Below are 15,532 nucleotides of genomic sequence, written 5' to 3' on the forward strand. Positions count from 1 at the left end.
GTTAGCCTATTGAATAGGAATGAGTCTTGGGAATGAAACTACTGAGTTTGGATGGAATGGAACAAATAACGCATCTGGCAGGAATGTCTGCGCTAGTAGAATTTAGCAAACGCCGATTGAATAACTATTTAATATTTTATCAAAATGGCAACTAGATTTTAAAGGAGAAGTAAAATTACGGCACTAGATTAAATTTTAGACCTAATATAGCTTGCACCCCGAACACTACAAACCTACTTGTAAGCTAAACTAGGTCAACTAGCCAGTATTAGAATGAAGCTGTTGTTTATTTCTAATATATAATATAAGATATTTTGTAAAAAATGCTAATGAGCATTGCAGTACCCATAACCATACAGATAATACAATGAATAAGTTAAATCTAATATTGTGTCTATTATGAATGCCAACTGTAAAAGCTATACAAACTATTAATTTTCCCCGGACTAAAATATTAAGAAAGAAAATTAATTCTTTTTAATTGTTAATTGTTCGAAATAAATAAAAGATTTATCACAAAAAAAATAAAAATGTTGTCATCATCATTATTACGTCCGTAAAGGTACATTTGCAACATAAAAACACATATGAGAGAAATGATGAACAGACCTGCATCCCAATGATGGCATAGATAAAGAAGAGCATCGCGATGAGAAGGCACACGTAGGGTAAGGCTTTGAAGCTCTGCACGAACGTCCACAACAGTATTCGAATGGTGTAACCCTGCCTGAGCAGCTTGATCAGTCGCGCGGCTCGGAACAGGCGGAGGAAACCGACGTTGAAAGTGTTCTCCTGCAAAGCGTCAACAGTGTTCTACTATCTACTCTCTGAAGTCCCATCAACACCGTCGAATAAAATGAAAACTAAAGAAATCACGTCTAGTTGATCAAATTATAACAATATTGCAAAGTCTTTGATGATTTGAATTTTTTTTGCCTCTTATGGGTTGATGTCCCAATGTATTAATTGGTACGTGTCAATATTCAGAGTGAGATTAACAAAGTCCACGTAGAAATGTACCAGAAACTGTACCAACACGTAATCACAATCAATTGGAATGATAACAAAACTAAAACCATCACAAAAAATAAAAGTGTAATGAAATATAAATATGTACTAATAACATAATAAATAGAAAGGCAATATGTCAATGCCTTTTTCTAACTCGCGAAAAAATAATGTGTTGATGGAACCTTGAAATTCGTTCATTAGGTACCTGCTTTTGTTTGGATAAGTTACCAAGTAAGTAATAAAATCTGTTATTTTCACCAATGCACTACTTTAACGATCGTTCTAATTATACGCTTTGTTGAAAATAACTAATAGAACAAATCGGAAATGGCGCAAGACATCATTTGTGCTTAATTTAGCTTTGCGATCCAATTACAGAATAAAGAACTAAAGCATTACAATAATATTAAAGTTTATTTAAATTTTGTTGAATTTAGTGTATTATACCACAAAAAAGCCGTCAAAAAGAGAAGAGTGATTAAAATTTTTGCGCTTTTTCCGTTTTCAATAAAGTACTGACGTTTTATAAACTACATTTTATTTCCTATAGATTATACCACAAAGTACCTAAATAAGTACTTATGATCGCATTACTTATAAATATGTTTGCCTAATCTTATACTATATAAATTCTAATACTAATCAAATTTATTAAGAGAAAAAGTCACACTAACTCGGTCTGTGAATTGACACACTAAAGTAAATTGAAGAAATCAATTACCATAATCAATTGGCCAGACAATCCTAAACAGATCTCTTTTAAAATCTAAAAATGTAACAAAGTAAAAGATTACTAACACTCCCATCAATGTAACACAACCAATTAAATACTAGCCAACACAACTATGAATACTATCAAATTACGTAAAAACTCCAAACTTTTAAAAATAATTTACGTCTAAATTACTTTCTTTATTAGCAAACTTTACTGGAACAAACTTGTAACTAAATAATTTAAGAAAACACTCTTTGAGTATAACTACACAATCTAGCCTAAAACTAGCACTACGATAAATTATCGATGGGTTAAAATTTGATTGCGAGTTCTACTAGATTCCGTTGTAAACATAACATTATGTATATAAAAAATACTATGTGTCCTAGCAAAACAATTAACTCAATTGGTTACCTGCTGACAGGAAATGTCAGAGGCACAGTGTTCTGGAAGATCGCTCTGTAATCAGGACAAATCGTTTACCTTCGGTTCTCAAACATACCGACTTAAAAACATTACCCTCATCTGCGGCAGCCGAGTTAAAAAGTACAACACTACTAAAAGTGAATTATAAGTATAAGTACACTTATTACACCCTGGGCTAAAAGGCACCAGAGTGTTACGGTGTGTGTAATAAATATGCGATAAATAAACAACCGTGTCGCCACATTTGGAAATAACACTGATTTATACTCGTAAAGGATGTTTTCTGGCATGAACGGTCTATCAGTGACTTTCTTGCGATCGGCGATTAGGGTTACCGATACTTTCAAGTGTAGCTAGAAAATGACTCAAAACATTGTGATTGAGTGTACGTTTTGCTTTTGAGTGTATTTTGGCTGATTCATACACAGCACTGCGATCTTATGGCTATCTTATTCACGTTTTCATTTTTCTTATGAATTTTTAGTTCTTACTGATAGCAGGCCAGGCATCGTTATAGTTCTGTCAAGTACTGGTAATACTTTGTTTATGCCAGAAAACTATTTAGATTTAATAAAGACAATCCAAGTACAATCCTTGAGGTATCAAAAAGTCCTTAGATTTCAGTATTTTTTCTGTAATGATGAACGGCACCGGCAAGATTGGGAAGCATCATGGAGCCCGAAGGACGTTTTAATAACTCCAGGAATGTAATCCCTTCATGATATGAATACTCACGCCCAATTCCATGATGAGAGCGTCAATAATACTTCCAATGACCGTTATGAAATCGAATGTATTCCATGGATCTTTGAAAAAATTCTGGAAACATAAATTACATGGTACTTTTTAGAGTTAATGCACAGTGTAAAAATAATCACAGAATGGATGGATGTATGTCAATCAATATTACATCGAAAATTAATAAAACAAAAAACAAGGGGTACAAATGTACACTTTCTATTTAGAACAAGTAGGAAGAGGAGTGGGATAAGGAATCTCTCTCTCTTAGAAATTATTAATTTGCATAACTAGTAAACTTTTAATTGAGTGACATGAAAACTATATCATATAAAAATTAAGCGGCGTTTTATATTCTATAAATTCTAATTTAATAATATTCAAGTGAGTACTGAATATTGAATGCTAAAAAATCATTCTAAGATATATTAAAGAAAATAATGTGTGTTGTCTTATATACACGGCATTATTGGATAGAATTACAAAAATACTTATATGTAAACAATGTTTCGCCGTGTGTACAAGAATTATGTTATTACTTAAATCTGTTGTACTATTTAAAGGGTAGCTTACCTGACATCCGAAGGCAATCAGCTTCATAACGGTCTCGAGAAGGAAGAAGATCGTAAAGATGAGGTTCATTAATGATAACGAGTCCATGAGTAGTGTTGGAGCCTCGTGAAACTACCACAAAATCAATACCAATATTTTTAACCTCAAACTTTATAAGTTAATACCAAGCCAGATTTACTTTTAACAACATTCATAAAAAACGACAATAGAAACACCGATCTGCTGAGTTCTTAAAAATAATTCTGGCTCATTGGTTTAATACTCTAACAATATTAAATTTTACTACTATCTGCTATAACTTTAGAAAACAAACTCGTTTTGTGTATATCATGTTGAGGTGAATGTACTGGTGTGTGCTGTTAAGTTCCCCTTTTTCATAACCCTGTTGTAAGTATATGTGTGTGAATGTGTATATGTGTTGTCATATTGTGGCTTCTCAGTGCAGCACGTGCGTTCATGCAATCGGATTAAACAAACATGCACAATTGAATCACCACAAATTTACGAGACACATCAAAGTTTACAAATCCCTTGTGAGCTACTAGATGCTAACAAGAGACTTGCAATAATATGTACATATATAATTAATAGAAGGAAACAAACGTTACAAACCTTTGACTACAGTAGTACTTCGCCAAGTTTGATCCGACTGTTAACTTACCTGACCCTTGTTCGGATGGCTAACTCTCTGAAGACAGCTTGAAACCATAAGTACAGTTAAAAGTAAAGGAACATTTATACTGACTGTGTGTGAAACAAACAGGTGCCGCATGCAGCAGAAAAGCCATGCTCAACAATGAAATGCCGAAAAATGGTTTCGTTTTCATTGGCATCTAAGCCTTTAATTTAAGAGAGAAATCTTGTAAAAGGTATTAAAATTGGGTGGTCATTGGGTAGGGATATTATTTACTCGGCTCAAATTATTCCCATACAGTCATGTAAATAGACAAAAAACATATTAGTAAACAGAAAGAGTACATTTGTACCTATTTTTGCTGTTCCATAGTAACCAAATTATTTACCAGAACGATCCGTGTATTGGTTTACTTACTTTGACACCGTAAGCGATGATTTTCAACACCGTTTCCACAGAAAACATTCCAGTGAACCCCATATTCGAATACTTGAGGATATCCGCGTAGAGGTCATTTTGATTATAGTACTGCCATTTTGTGATGATGTGCCAGGCGTATTGGATAAACCCATGGCAATGAAAATAGATATTTGTTACTCCATATAATAGTATCAAGACTTCAATAATTTAATGAGTACTGATAGATGTGATGTTTAGATAATTATACGTTGGCAAGTAATGTTGTATCATAGCTTTAGGCCTTACGATTTTGGACGACGGTAAGATAGAAAAGGATAACAAAAGAGAGGGATAGCATGAAATGAGTGAGGTGAGGAAACGTGCCGACAAGTCATTAAAATCAACAAAAATACACAGGGTCACAGTGAACGAGAGCATCAGCATATGCTTTCTTGCCTACTAAACAGAACATTACTAAAATTAATGTAACATAATGAGGGGATTCTTAACACACAAATTCTGAACAGTTATGAACTTTTGTATTGTTACTGAATCAGTTATAATCTCCTATGTAAATTTTGATTTCACGGTGAAACTTAAGCAGCTGATACTGATAGCCACCACCAACAATCACGCCTGGCAGTAGGCCATTCCACGAAGCATGCAGATCGCTCACAAAAACAATTAGGAATAGGTCTTATACAAGATCATGCAACACGAACAACAATAATGGCCCATGCCCCGAGCTCACTGCTTTCAGAGTAGTTGTGCATCAACAAGCACGAATAGTCCAATATATATTTTGTGTTTCATGTGCTGTAGATGTGCAGGAAGGATACGCTTATCGTGCAGTAGACATTGATACATACATAATGAATAGCAAGCAAGGAGTCACGAAAGGAACACAGAACTGAACGTAGGATTAAAACAATAAAATTATTCGTGGCGTACACTTGACGGGATAGGCTTAGACAGATCCACGGCGCATTCCGATGCAGTGTACCTAGTTTCTCGACGAGTTCATATTCCATAAATGTCATTGTAAGTGTTGCATGTGTTGTGTAATTTTGAAAATATTATGCTAGGCAGTACTTTGAATTTAACAGCCAATTTGTATTTGTTTCCTTTGTAGCTAAGGCGGGAATTACAAAGTGAGGTGTACACAGTTTTGCAATAACGGGGTTGTTTGGTGCCGACAAGTATTGGACGCACGCAAGTATAACATATAGTGGAAATTATTGTAAGGGACATATGCTCTTTACCAAATTAGACGGTTATACACGGAGCGGGCTCAATCGTGGATAGAGCTAAAAGATACTCGCCAGTTTTGACAAGTACCTTTACCCGAAGGCCGCAAAGAAATGTCCCGACCAAATTTACTTGACGCTAACGCTGGTAACGTATGTAAACTGTTATTGTTAAAACCTAATTATCAATTGTGCTGGTCGCTGGCAGCGTCAGCATTGAGTCAACTCGTTCGGATATTTTTTTTGTGGACTTCAGGTACGCCATAGTGAGTCCGGTCACAAGCACCTGTCTAGCTTTGGTCGAGGGCTAAGTGATTACCGAATTTGTTCTGCTAAACTAACTCGTCATCAACTGTGCCTTGTGGTTTAACTAACTTTTCCAGCAACTAATTCATTAGTGACCGCTTCTACATTTTACATTCAAAGTGCTTACTCATGTTTGTATGTAGTCTGTTTAGACGATATCTTGCTCTAGTGTACAAATAATTATACAATATTCATACCTACTATCATCGACACGATTCTTATTCTCATTAAATATTTCAAATACTTGAATATAGAAATAATAGAAAAATTGTGATACATACCTTCATCATGAGTAACAATGTGTTGAGTACGATGAGAGTCATGATGAAGTACTCAAAAGGCGTAGAGACTACTATTCTCCACACTTTGTACTTAAAACTCGCCCTTTTGCTTGGCATATACCTCTCAAGAGGCCGCGCTTCTATAGTAAAGTCTATACACGATTTCTGTAAACCAAAATGTTAGTGTAAGACGATTGAAAACAAAAACAAAACAATACACTGCTTACTACTTAAGTACACAGAACAGTCCCACACTGAACTAACCTGATTCTTATCAATTTCACCGTCTTGTAACTCGGCTTCACCTTGCTCTTGAAATGTGATAATTATCAGAGCTACGAATATGTTAACAAAGAAAAACGGAAACACCACAAAATAAACTATATAAAATATGGACATTTCTATTCGAAAGTTTTGTATGGGTCCCCTATCTTCATACGTAGCAGCCATGGAGTTTTGTAACACCCTGAAAAATAAATTTCATGACATTATCATCATTAATAAATATATGGCCTTGATTGGCAAAAGGTGGTAGCGAGTTGCTTATCCCACACCATTGTAACTCTCGCAGAATACCAGTGGTCACCACGCATAGACGCTTTATGTAATGTTACGTTACGTTACATTATGGTATGATACATGACGCAGTTGGATCCTGCACCAACACAAGCTGATGTTACAAGTAACTGATACTGGCAAGTTTAATCACATTCCAAAATATGGCACGGATAATGCGTTGTGACCGCAAGTTACCTTACATGCTCCATCTATTGAGTGATCGGTTTTCCACGCAAACAATGCGAACGCAAAGATAAGCACTTACTGTGGCCACCCTTCTCCCGTCTGTACCGCAAAAAGCGTAAGCATGGCAGTGGCGACGTTGTCGTAATGGAAGAATTGCGTCGTCCACTGCCGTTTGCTTACTTTCGGCAGTAGGCTATTCGCCTCGTAGACGAAATACGACCCTCTGCAATAAAAACAAACCCCATTTGAATACACTGTAGCCAGCGTAGCAGTATAAGCATGGTATTTCATAAAGAAAGTTGGTATAGTATCCCTTTTCCCAAGAGTGTTAGTTAAAGAAATTTATGTTGGGGAGTGTGATCAACCTATAACAATGATTACTCCTGGGAACATAACTACAAAGCGTAACTAAAACAATTGAAAATCATCCATTTTTATTGATCATACATGTGATGTGATATATACCATATACCATGACGACCATATGCAGTCTACAACTTAAAGATTTTTAGATTTCACAGAATTTCGCTTGTTTTAGCCATATGAATTACATGATTGCTTATATTTACTTGTACATATGATTATTAACTACATATGTAAAATATAGGTTGTTGTAAATAATACCACAGTATATATAGCAAAAAAAAGTATACTCACTGGCAGTCTTCAAATGTATTCTTACTGATATCGTTGCAGTGAAAAAATTTACCATTAAAAAGTTGTACTGCAATTACAGCAAATATGAATTGAAACAATATATACACAATGAGAATGTTAATGACGTTTTTCAAAGAGTTCACCACACAGTCAAACACTGCTTTTAATTTAGGGATTCGTTTTATAGTTTTCAACGGCCTGAGCACTCGCAACACTCTTAGCGACTTTATCGTCGATAGATTCTGAGCGCCTTTTTTCACACCTCTGTAACAATAGTAAAAATATATGTATGAACAGTTTGGTTTCACTTCCATCTTTTTAGTAGGGAGTACCTAGAGCAAAAAGTTTCAGACCACGTAGGTGTCTTTTCGCTGTATTACATACATATTATATGTATCTTTTTTTCTATACGAATCAAGTGAAAGTGAAAACATTTATTCTACAATTTAGGTATACTCGTATTACAATGCACTTATGAATGTCAAAAAACACCACTGGTTCTAACCTTACACCACAGCCCCACAAATATTAAAGAACATACGGCGACGTGAATAAGTTTCGTCACTTCATTTTTCAGTACAGTCAAGTGGCATATGCCATTTTTGAGTTAATGGAATTTTGATTTTATTTCAATGAATCAAATTTCAAATTTAAATGACGTAATCGGTCGCAGCCGGCCTATCAAAGTGAATTCACCAGTAGTAACCGTATTCGTCGGGTAGCAGTCGCATAATATTAAAAGACATGTTTTCAAGCGAATTCGCTCTGAGCATTTTATGATTAATAAGTATTATGAAATATTTTTTACGTACCCGATTTCAAAACCGAAGCTTACAAGGGCACATATAACGACCGCAGCATCCATAATGTTCCACAAGTCGCGAAGATAAGCACCCGGGTGAAATAGTATGCCCAGATCAACAATCTTGAGTAACATTTCAACGGTGAATACACCGGTGAACGCGTAATCGAATAAATTTAATATTTTATTCCTGTGAAACAAAATATTTGATTAGTTCTTTACAACCCTATGGCTAAATATTTTTTTATATTCTGAATTTGCTTGGACTGTACAATTTTGAGCTCTATGTGAAGGGTTACTCTATATTCTGATTCCCCAAGGGCGGGAAACGACCATATGACACCTCTAGAGACTGGAGTTACAAGCATTGGTCACATGAAAGGGGTAGCTAAATTTACTCAAGTTATTTGAATAATTATAGAGAATAATTTAGTAAGTACTTGTTTATACGTACCAGGCGCTTTCTTCAACTACAGGATCTTCAGCTGCTAAAGCCGCAGAACTCATACATATAACAATCATGATAAAAAAATCAAAGTATTTTAAATTTACAACCCAATGTGCGCCTCTCCTAATTCTGCAATCAAAGAAGATACACGATGACAATATTTAAAGACGTCTAAAGAGGCACATACATATTAACTAAAAAAAAAACAGAATATTAAGAATACTCGGCTTTCGTAAAACGACAAATATATACTGTTAGAAGCGAGTGGGAGTGGGACAGCAATAGAAGCCGACTACTTTTAATGCTTTGGTTTTACTTTATTTAATTTAAGTATATTGTTACGTCGTTTTCATCGTTGTGGTTGTGGTTCAATATAGTTCATAGCACTCTGTATTACATTTACTATAGCCGGACAATAGAAATGAGATTTTTGGAATGAGAACGAGAATAGCACAAAGCTAAAGGAATTTGCGACTATGAAGAAAATAAAACCGAGATTAAGAATTTAGAAATACAAGTAGATGGAAAGGGTACGTGTAGATAATCCTCGACCAATGTGCATCTGACTGTCAAAAATGAACCGTGGGTAAAACTGTCTCTTCCGTTACGTAGACATCACCCGGGGCAGAATTCTCACAGAGTCAGATAATACTACATGTACACGCCAAGTGCTACGTCAAATGGCACTGTCAAGACACGTCAAATATGGCACTGCCAAGACACGTCAAATATGGCACTGCCAAGACAGTGCAAATACAGCGTCAGTTCACACTTTCATAGATAGTAAGATAGTTAGACTGCACTAAATTGCTGATAGAAACATTTTTTTGATAATTGCTGATAAAGAACGGTATTGTCAGGGCAGCAGTTCAAACAGGACATTTAAGTTGGTAGTCTAAATTTTCCTGTGGTTCATTTCAATGCTAGGGGAGTGCACATAATGGACATCGTTTGTGCTAGTTGACTGATCTAAATGTGAACGCCAATAATCTTTCTAACGATTACAAAAAAAATTAAGAAAACTTTGGAAAACAAAATGCGTTACGTTCGAATATTCTGCCTTAAAGTTTCGCTCTCTTTTAAAATCAGCATTTCTGCTACTCGTATTTCTAGAAATCCATGAATACAATTTCTCATAGTTAGCTTACGGATTAGTGGGTGACAAAATGAACATGGACGAATATGGCAGCATTGGTTTTGGTCCATCTGGCACCTCGTCATCATCCTCCTTTTTGGCCTCTTCTTTCTTTTTGTTCTGAAATGGTTTAAAACACAGTATAAACGGCTTGAAAAAGAAACCTAAATAGAATCTACGCATATGACGTTTATATAAGTCATCTAGCAAGGCTCGTAACGAATTTAGGTATAAATTAATCTATTACTTAACATAACTTCGAATTTGCAAAATAATTAATGTTTATTGGTTTCTAATTCAAACAATTTTGATATTTAATGATTAAGCACTAGAAAATCATTATCGACAATAACACATTTTATAACATAAACATAACATCGAAGCTAGTAGTAACTGAGAGCAGATTCTACACACACATGCAATACTATAGCTTGTAGGTATACAGGTGACGTCACCACTTCGTTGTCACACACATGAACCAGCCAGAAGAAAGGAAGTACAATGATGGTGTAAATTTAAATAACAATACGTACTGTTTACGCCTGGAGAATACAAACGATATAACATTATACAAGATAGCAATCTATACAACAACGATAACAATGTAAAGAACACCTATAAGTAACAACCATCAGGCCCACAAAAGCGACACATACTCGCATGAGACCATTTTTAGAACATTGCTGATTGCCTTTATTATCAACATTAAATTAATGACTAACTATTCATAGTGTACCAGGAGAGTAGATGATATGGATGGATCAACTTTTTTGTTGTTATCGTATCGCGACAATAATAGCAGAATACATACTTTGTTAGAAGCAATGTTATACTACGTTCTACAAATATTCTAAATAAGATGACCCATTATGGAATTGACTTATTACTGCCATGAAAATGAATATTATTTGAAAAACTACAGAACAAGGGTTTTAAAACTGAACCGTAACCATGGCAACGTATGGCAAGAAAAAAGTTGATTCACCATTAATAATATAAAAGATGACATACATTACACCGAGCGGAGCCCGTCATCCGGTGCTCAGACACATAATTATTTAGGCATGTGGCCGTGAGCGCCAAAGTTGAGCCTCTTGCATTATTGAGGAGGAGAGGTATTGTCAAAACTTAAGCTACAACAAGTGACTGTCACGTTAGAAGTATGTAAGCGTATCAGGCACGGTTCGGGCTCGGTACGGACCAGCGTGAGTCATCCTGAATAAATTGTGTTGACCAACAATGTTCCAAATCTATTGCGCATGATTAAGCCTAGCTTACACCACCATCGAGCTGCTTTTACCTTCCTGGTAGTAGGCGACGGGGAATCTACTTCGGGTGGTATCCCGTCCACCGCGTGTAACGCTCCCATCTCTTTCTTCAATTCCTAATCAGCCGAAACAGAGGTTGTCGTATGAAACAAATTTTGTTCAGCATATCCGATCTTCCATACAACAACCGCTCGAAAGTGTTGTGTTTATGCTCGTGGAAGAGTGGTTGAACATGCTATGACTTTGAAAATAGTGATTCTATCAACTCAGGTCGGAAGCATCAGAGGATGAAATAGTAACATTCATGTGAAAAACAGCGTGACAAGATAAAGAGAGTTGTGTACTTACTGCAAGTTGCTTTTCCTTGTCCTCCTCGACTTGTTCCTCTTCCGCAGCTGTCAATTCCTAGAATGAAAACACAAAACATTTACACAAAAAGCTTGAAATTTACAGGTGCAGCACAACAATGTAACACTGATGTTATATTGACAGATAACGTTAAAATCTCTGGTGACCTCATATTATAGCAAGTGAAGGTAACGTATTGAAAATGGTAACGCTATTTATGGCGGGGGATATGGCCAACAATTTCACGAAATTTATATAATATAAGGTCACCGGAGACATGTTCTCATTAATAATGCACTTACCTGAGCGTTGGCTAAGTTATCGACAGCGATGGCAAGAAACACGTTTAGCAGAGTGTAGTTCCCGAATAGCACCAGTATAACGAAATACAAAGAGTAGATCATGCCCTTCTGAATGCCACCCTGTGATTCGATGCCGTGATACATAACTTCGTTCCAATCTTCACCTGTTAAAATCTGAAAGAAATGAGATTCCATATTTTTAAGACATTCCTAAAAAACTATTATAAATTTTGATGGCCATTTTTTGCCATACGACATATTGCCGTATACAATCAACAACACGATAAAAATGTTTACAATTAAAAAAAAATATTTTTCGGATATTAGTCACAACAAGAATTTAGGTTATAGCATCATTAAATTTTCTGTGTGTATATGATCGAGGTAAGAACGTAGCTGGGTCATGGTTTATCATAATATTACCAGAATACAGGTAAATAGTTGAAATACGTACCTGGAAGACAGTAAGCAGCGCTATAGGGAAGGTATTGAAGTTAGTCGGCGGCGTTCCCTCCTCGAAGTTGAACTGGCCGCCGAACAACTGCATGCCGAGTAAAGCGAAGATGAGGATAAACAAGAACAGTAGGAACAGCAGTGAGATGATAGATCTCATGGAGTTCAGGAGTGATATCACTAGGTTCCTGAGGGATGACCAGTATTTGGTGACCTGAAATAAAGGAAATATTAAGGTTAACGTCGCCAGTTTAAATACTTCCCACTGCTCTGTATCGGTCTCTATGAGCAATATTTTTTTCCATCTAAAGGTACAAGGTTATGGCTGTCTATTTGTTGTTTTATAATGCTAAACATCTTAATATTTATTCACTGTATGTACCTTAAATTAGCTTCGCAGTTCTAATTTTTCCAAATGCTACCATAAATAACTGTTTATAGTTCAAACTTGTAGTTTGGGGGCAATTTTCCCAAGGCTATTTTGCTACACCCTTTCAATCCAAACACTATTTCTATAGACGTTAGTGCAATTTATTATTACTTGGATAAAATCAAAAGAATGGACGTAGTTTAGTTACCTTGAATATCCTCAGCAGTCTTAACGCTCTCAACACAGACAGGCCAAATGAGCCACCCTTCACTTCGGACCACACCACTTCGAATATGGAGCCCGATATGACCACGCAGTCGAATCGGTTGAAAGAAGACTCGAAGTATATCCGCGGTCCCAAAGCATACATCTTCACCCACATCTCCATCATAAAAAGACCCAAGAACACAAATTCGGCATAATCTGAAAAAAAAGGAAATAATATTTATTCATCTAAAAGTTTTTACAATAAACATTGATAAATATTGGTAACCGCAGTAGCCAACGCATGCCTGTATCGTAGGAACCAATATCATATGTTATGTCCAAGTATGCTAGAGTCGGTTGACAGATAAAAACGTTTGGTAAAAATTAGTTGCCTAAGAACTTAGAAATTTAATTAATAAAAGATATTTTTTATTTAAATTACTTGTACTTTACATACAGCCAGTGACATAGAAAATTATCATCTGAATCATATTATTTTTCAGTAATTAATACTGCTTCAAAAATAGTATTTGCTTGAGATACCTAAATCTCGATCTTTGATCCCGATCATTACAATAATAAGTGAATCAATCAAAATTTACTTATATTTGTCATTTTAAATACCACTTAAATTTTTGTTTTATAATTACAATTAGCTATGATGGCAAACATTATGCCACGAGATTACTGATGTGTAGGTACTTAAATTCGAAATACTTACATAAAAATGAGGTCAGCCATTTTGGTTGTTTATAATGTTCGACGGCGACACATATCGTGTTGAACAACACCAGTACAATGACGAACCAGTAGAACCACTGCGTCTTGACCGTGTGCCGGATCCAAAAACGAAATCTCTTTTCCGCCCGCCAGAAGTCTGCACACTTGCCCACCGATCGCGTCTTGCTTTTCAAAAAACCTAAAAACACCAATAAACAATTAATAAAATATATTTCGTCTTCACGCGAGCCTAATGAATATAAGCTTACAATTCCGAACGACCAATTGGCTAGCATCAACATTAGCTATAGGAAGAACTGGGATTTTAGCGTCATTCAGCTAAATGTCGTTGATGTTTCTAGCGTTGGCGATGTTCTCAACGTGCCCGAATTAGGCTCTGTAGTAATTGGCACCGCTAGTGTCGAAATTCGATAACGGCTCGAATTCGACTCTTCGCTCATAAATCTTTGACCCTCTGGGAACATTCGTCATTTTATTTCTAGCCTCTTTCAAGTCACGCTGCAAGGTAACCTTTTTGCTGTAAGGATCTAAAGCCCAAGTCTATCAAGCTTTAGTTAACATGGACAGTAGGAATTTTACCAACAGATGAAAGAATAGCAAGGACGTCATAGAAGGTACTCAAACGACTTTACGCCACATGACGTAAGTCTTAGTGCACGTAAAGGCGCTTTATCGGGATCTGAAAGGGGTCACTATTCTACGACTATGACTATACTATTTTGACTACATAGAAGTTGTAAAGGAATATTCTACCAGCATCACGCTTGATCCCATACCTTGCTTTTTCTTTGGAACTGTAAACAACCAACACAGAAATAGAGTACGAATACTTAAAGGTAGGGTGGCAATGAGTGGAAAAGAAACTCAACACAGTCATGCAACATTCGCATAAAATTATGTAAGAAAAAAAAACGATCCAAAGTCGCTATGTAAATCAAAATATTACTCATCAAATTTACTGTAGTAATAAGGCACGAAACTTATTACCATACCTATTATTCACAAGAAAAAGACATATCAAAATTATTGTGAGAAGGTTAGTAAATAATATACTGTCGCTATCGACGCGTATGTGTTTCTAATGAACAAAAGTAAAACATTCATTTTATACAGCTAGATGAAGTTACATATATGTACTCGTACCTACTGGAGGTAAGAAATGAAAGATGAAAAACAGCAAAAAGAACTGGCTCCACGATTTTCTATTTCGTTACACTTTAGTATTTAAACTTGAAAGTTTCTCTTAATTAAAATAATGAATAGAAAAAGGTGTATGCGAACGACATCTGATGGTCAACCGCGAAAACCGAAATTCGCAAATTGCGGAGATCTTTCTCTTTTACTCCCACTAAAATGTAATTAGAGTAAAATGCGCGCAATTGACGAACTTCGATTTTCGTGGTTAAAGCATTGCAACGAACCAACGCAATCACGTCAAGTTTGGGTGAATAGTATTTAAACTGTCTGAAGAAAAATAGGTAATGTTAACCAGTTCTTTGCTGCTGCTCCTGCAATGATATACGCGCGTGAGCGAGACGGGTATACTGACCGTCGTCACCGCACTCCTCGTCCTGCTCTTCCTCTTCAGTGTCGGTGCTTTTGCTTTTGCCGAGGTTTTTTAACTTCTTTTTGGCCGCTGCTTTCCTCCTCGCTGTAAAATAAGTTGGTGTGTTAAATTTTATTCACAAATATGATGCAAAATAATTTTAAAGCGACTGGATCCGTAA

At 35.8% G+C, this 15,532-nt stretch overlaps 1 protein-coding gene across 14 annotated transcripts in view; it reads right to left on the minus strand.

Moving 5' to 3' along the window:
• The window catches only part of LOC133523941 (voltage-dependent calcium channel type A subunit alpha-1), a 114,144-nt gene that overhangs the window by 12,355 nt on the left and 86,257 nt on the right, over positions 1–15,532 (minus strand). For 7 of the 14 annotated variants that reach the window (XM_061859696.1, XM_061859688.1, XM_061859672.1 and 4 more), the window contains exons 11-29: positions 15,355–15,456; positions 14,582–14,599; positions 13,786–13,983; positions 13,066–13,280; positions 12,489–12,701; positions 12,035–12,208; positions 11,733–11,789; positions 11,417–11,500; positions 10,130–10,236; positions 8,988–9,110; positions 8,544–8,723; positions 7,732–7,995; positions 7,154–7,297; positions 6,595–6,796; positions 6,331–6,495; positions 4,515–4,625; positions 2,888–2,971; positions 2,141–2,185; positions 610–792 (exon numbers count right to left, since the gene is read on the minus strand). In XM_061859696.1, coding sequence (XP_061715680.1) covers positions 610–792; positions 2,141–2,185; positions 2,888–2,971; positions 4,515–4,625; positions 6,331–6,495; positions 6,595–6,796; positions 7,154–7,297; positions 7,732–7,995; positions 8,544–8,723; positions 8,988–9,110; positions 10,130–10,236; positions 11,417–11,500; positions 11,733–11,789; positions 12,035–12,208; positions 12,489–12,701; positions 13,066–13,280; positions 13,786–13,983; positions 14,582–14,599; positions 15,355–15,456 — 2,669 coding nt within the window. The remainder of the gene's footprint in view (positions 1–609; positions 793–2,140; positions 2,186–2,887; positions 2,972–4,514; positions 4,626–6,330; positions 6,496–6,594; positions 6,797–7,153; positions 7,298–7,731; positions 7,996–8,543; positions 8,724–8,987; positions 9,111–10,129; positions 10,237–11,416; positions 11,501–11,732; positions 11,790–12,034; positions 12,209–12,488; positions 12,702–13,065; positions 13,281–13,785; positions 13,984–14,581; positions 14,600–15,354; positions 15,457–15,532) is intronic. The other 7 variants (XM_061859765.1, XM_061859736.1, XM_061859744.1 and 4 more) reach the window with 2 other exon arrangements.

The sequence above is a fragment of the Cydia pomonella genome, chromosome 1, assembly GCF_033807575.1.
Source record: "Cydia pomonella isolate Wapato2018A chromosome 1, ilCydPomo1, whole genome shotgun sequence".
Taxonomy (NCBI): domain Eukaryota; kingdom Metazoa; phylum Arthropoda; class Insecta; order Lepidoptera; family Tortricidae; genus Cydia; species Cydia pomonella.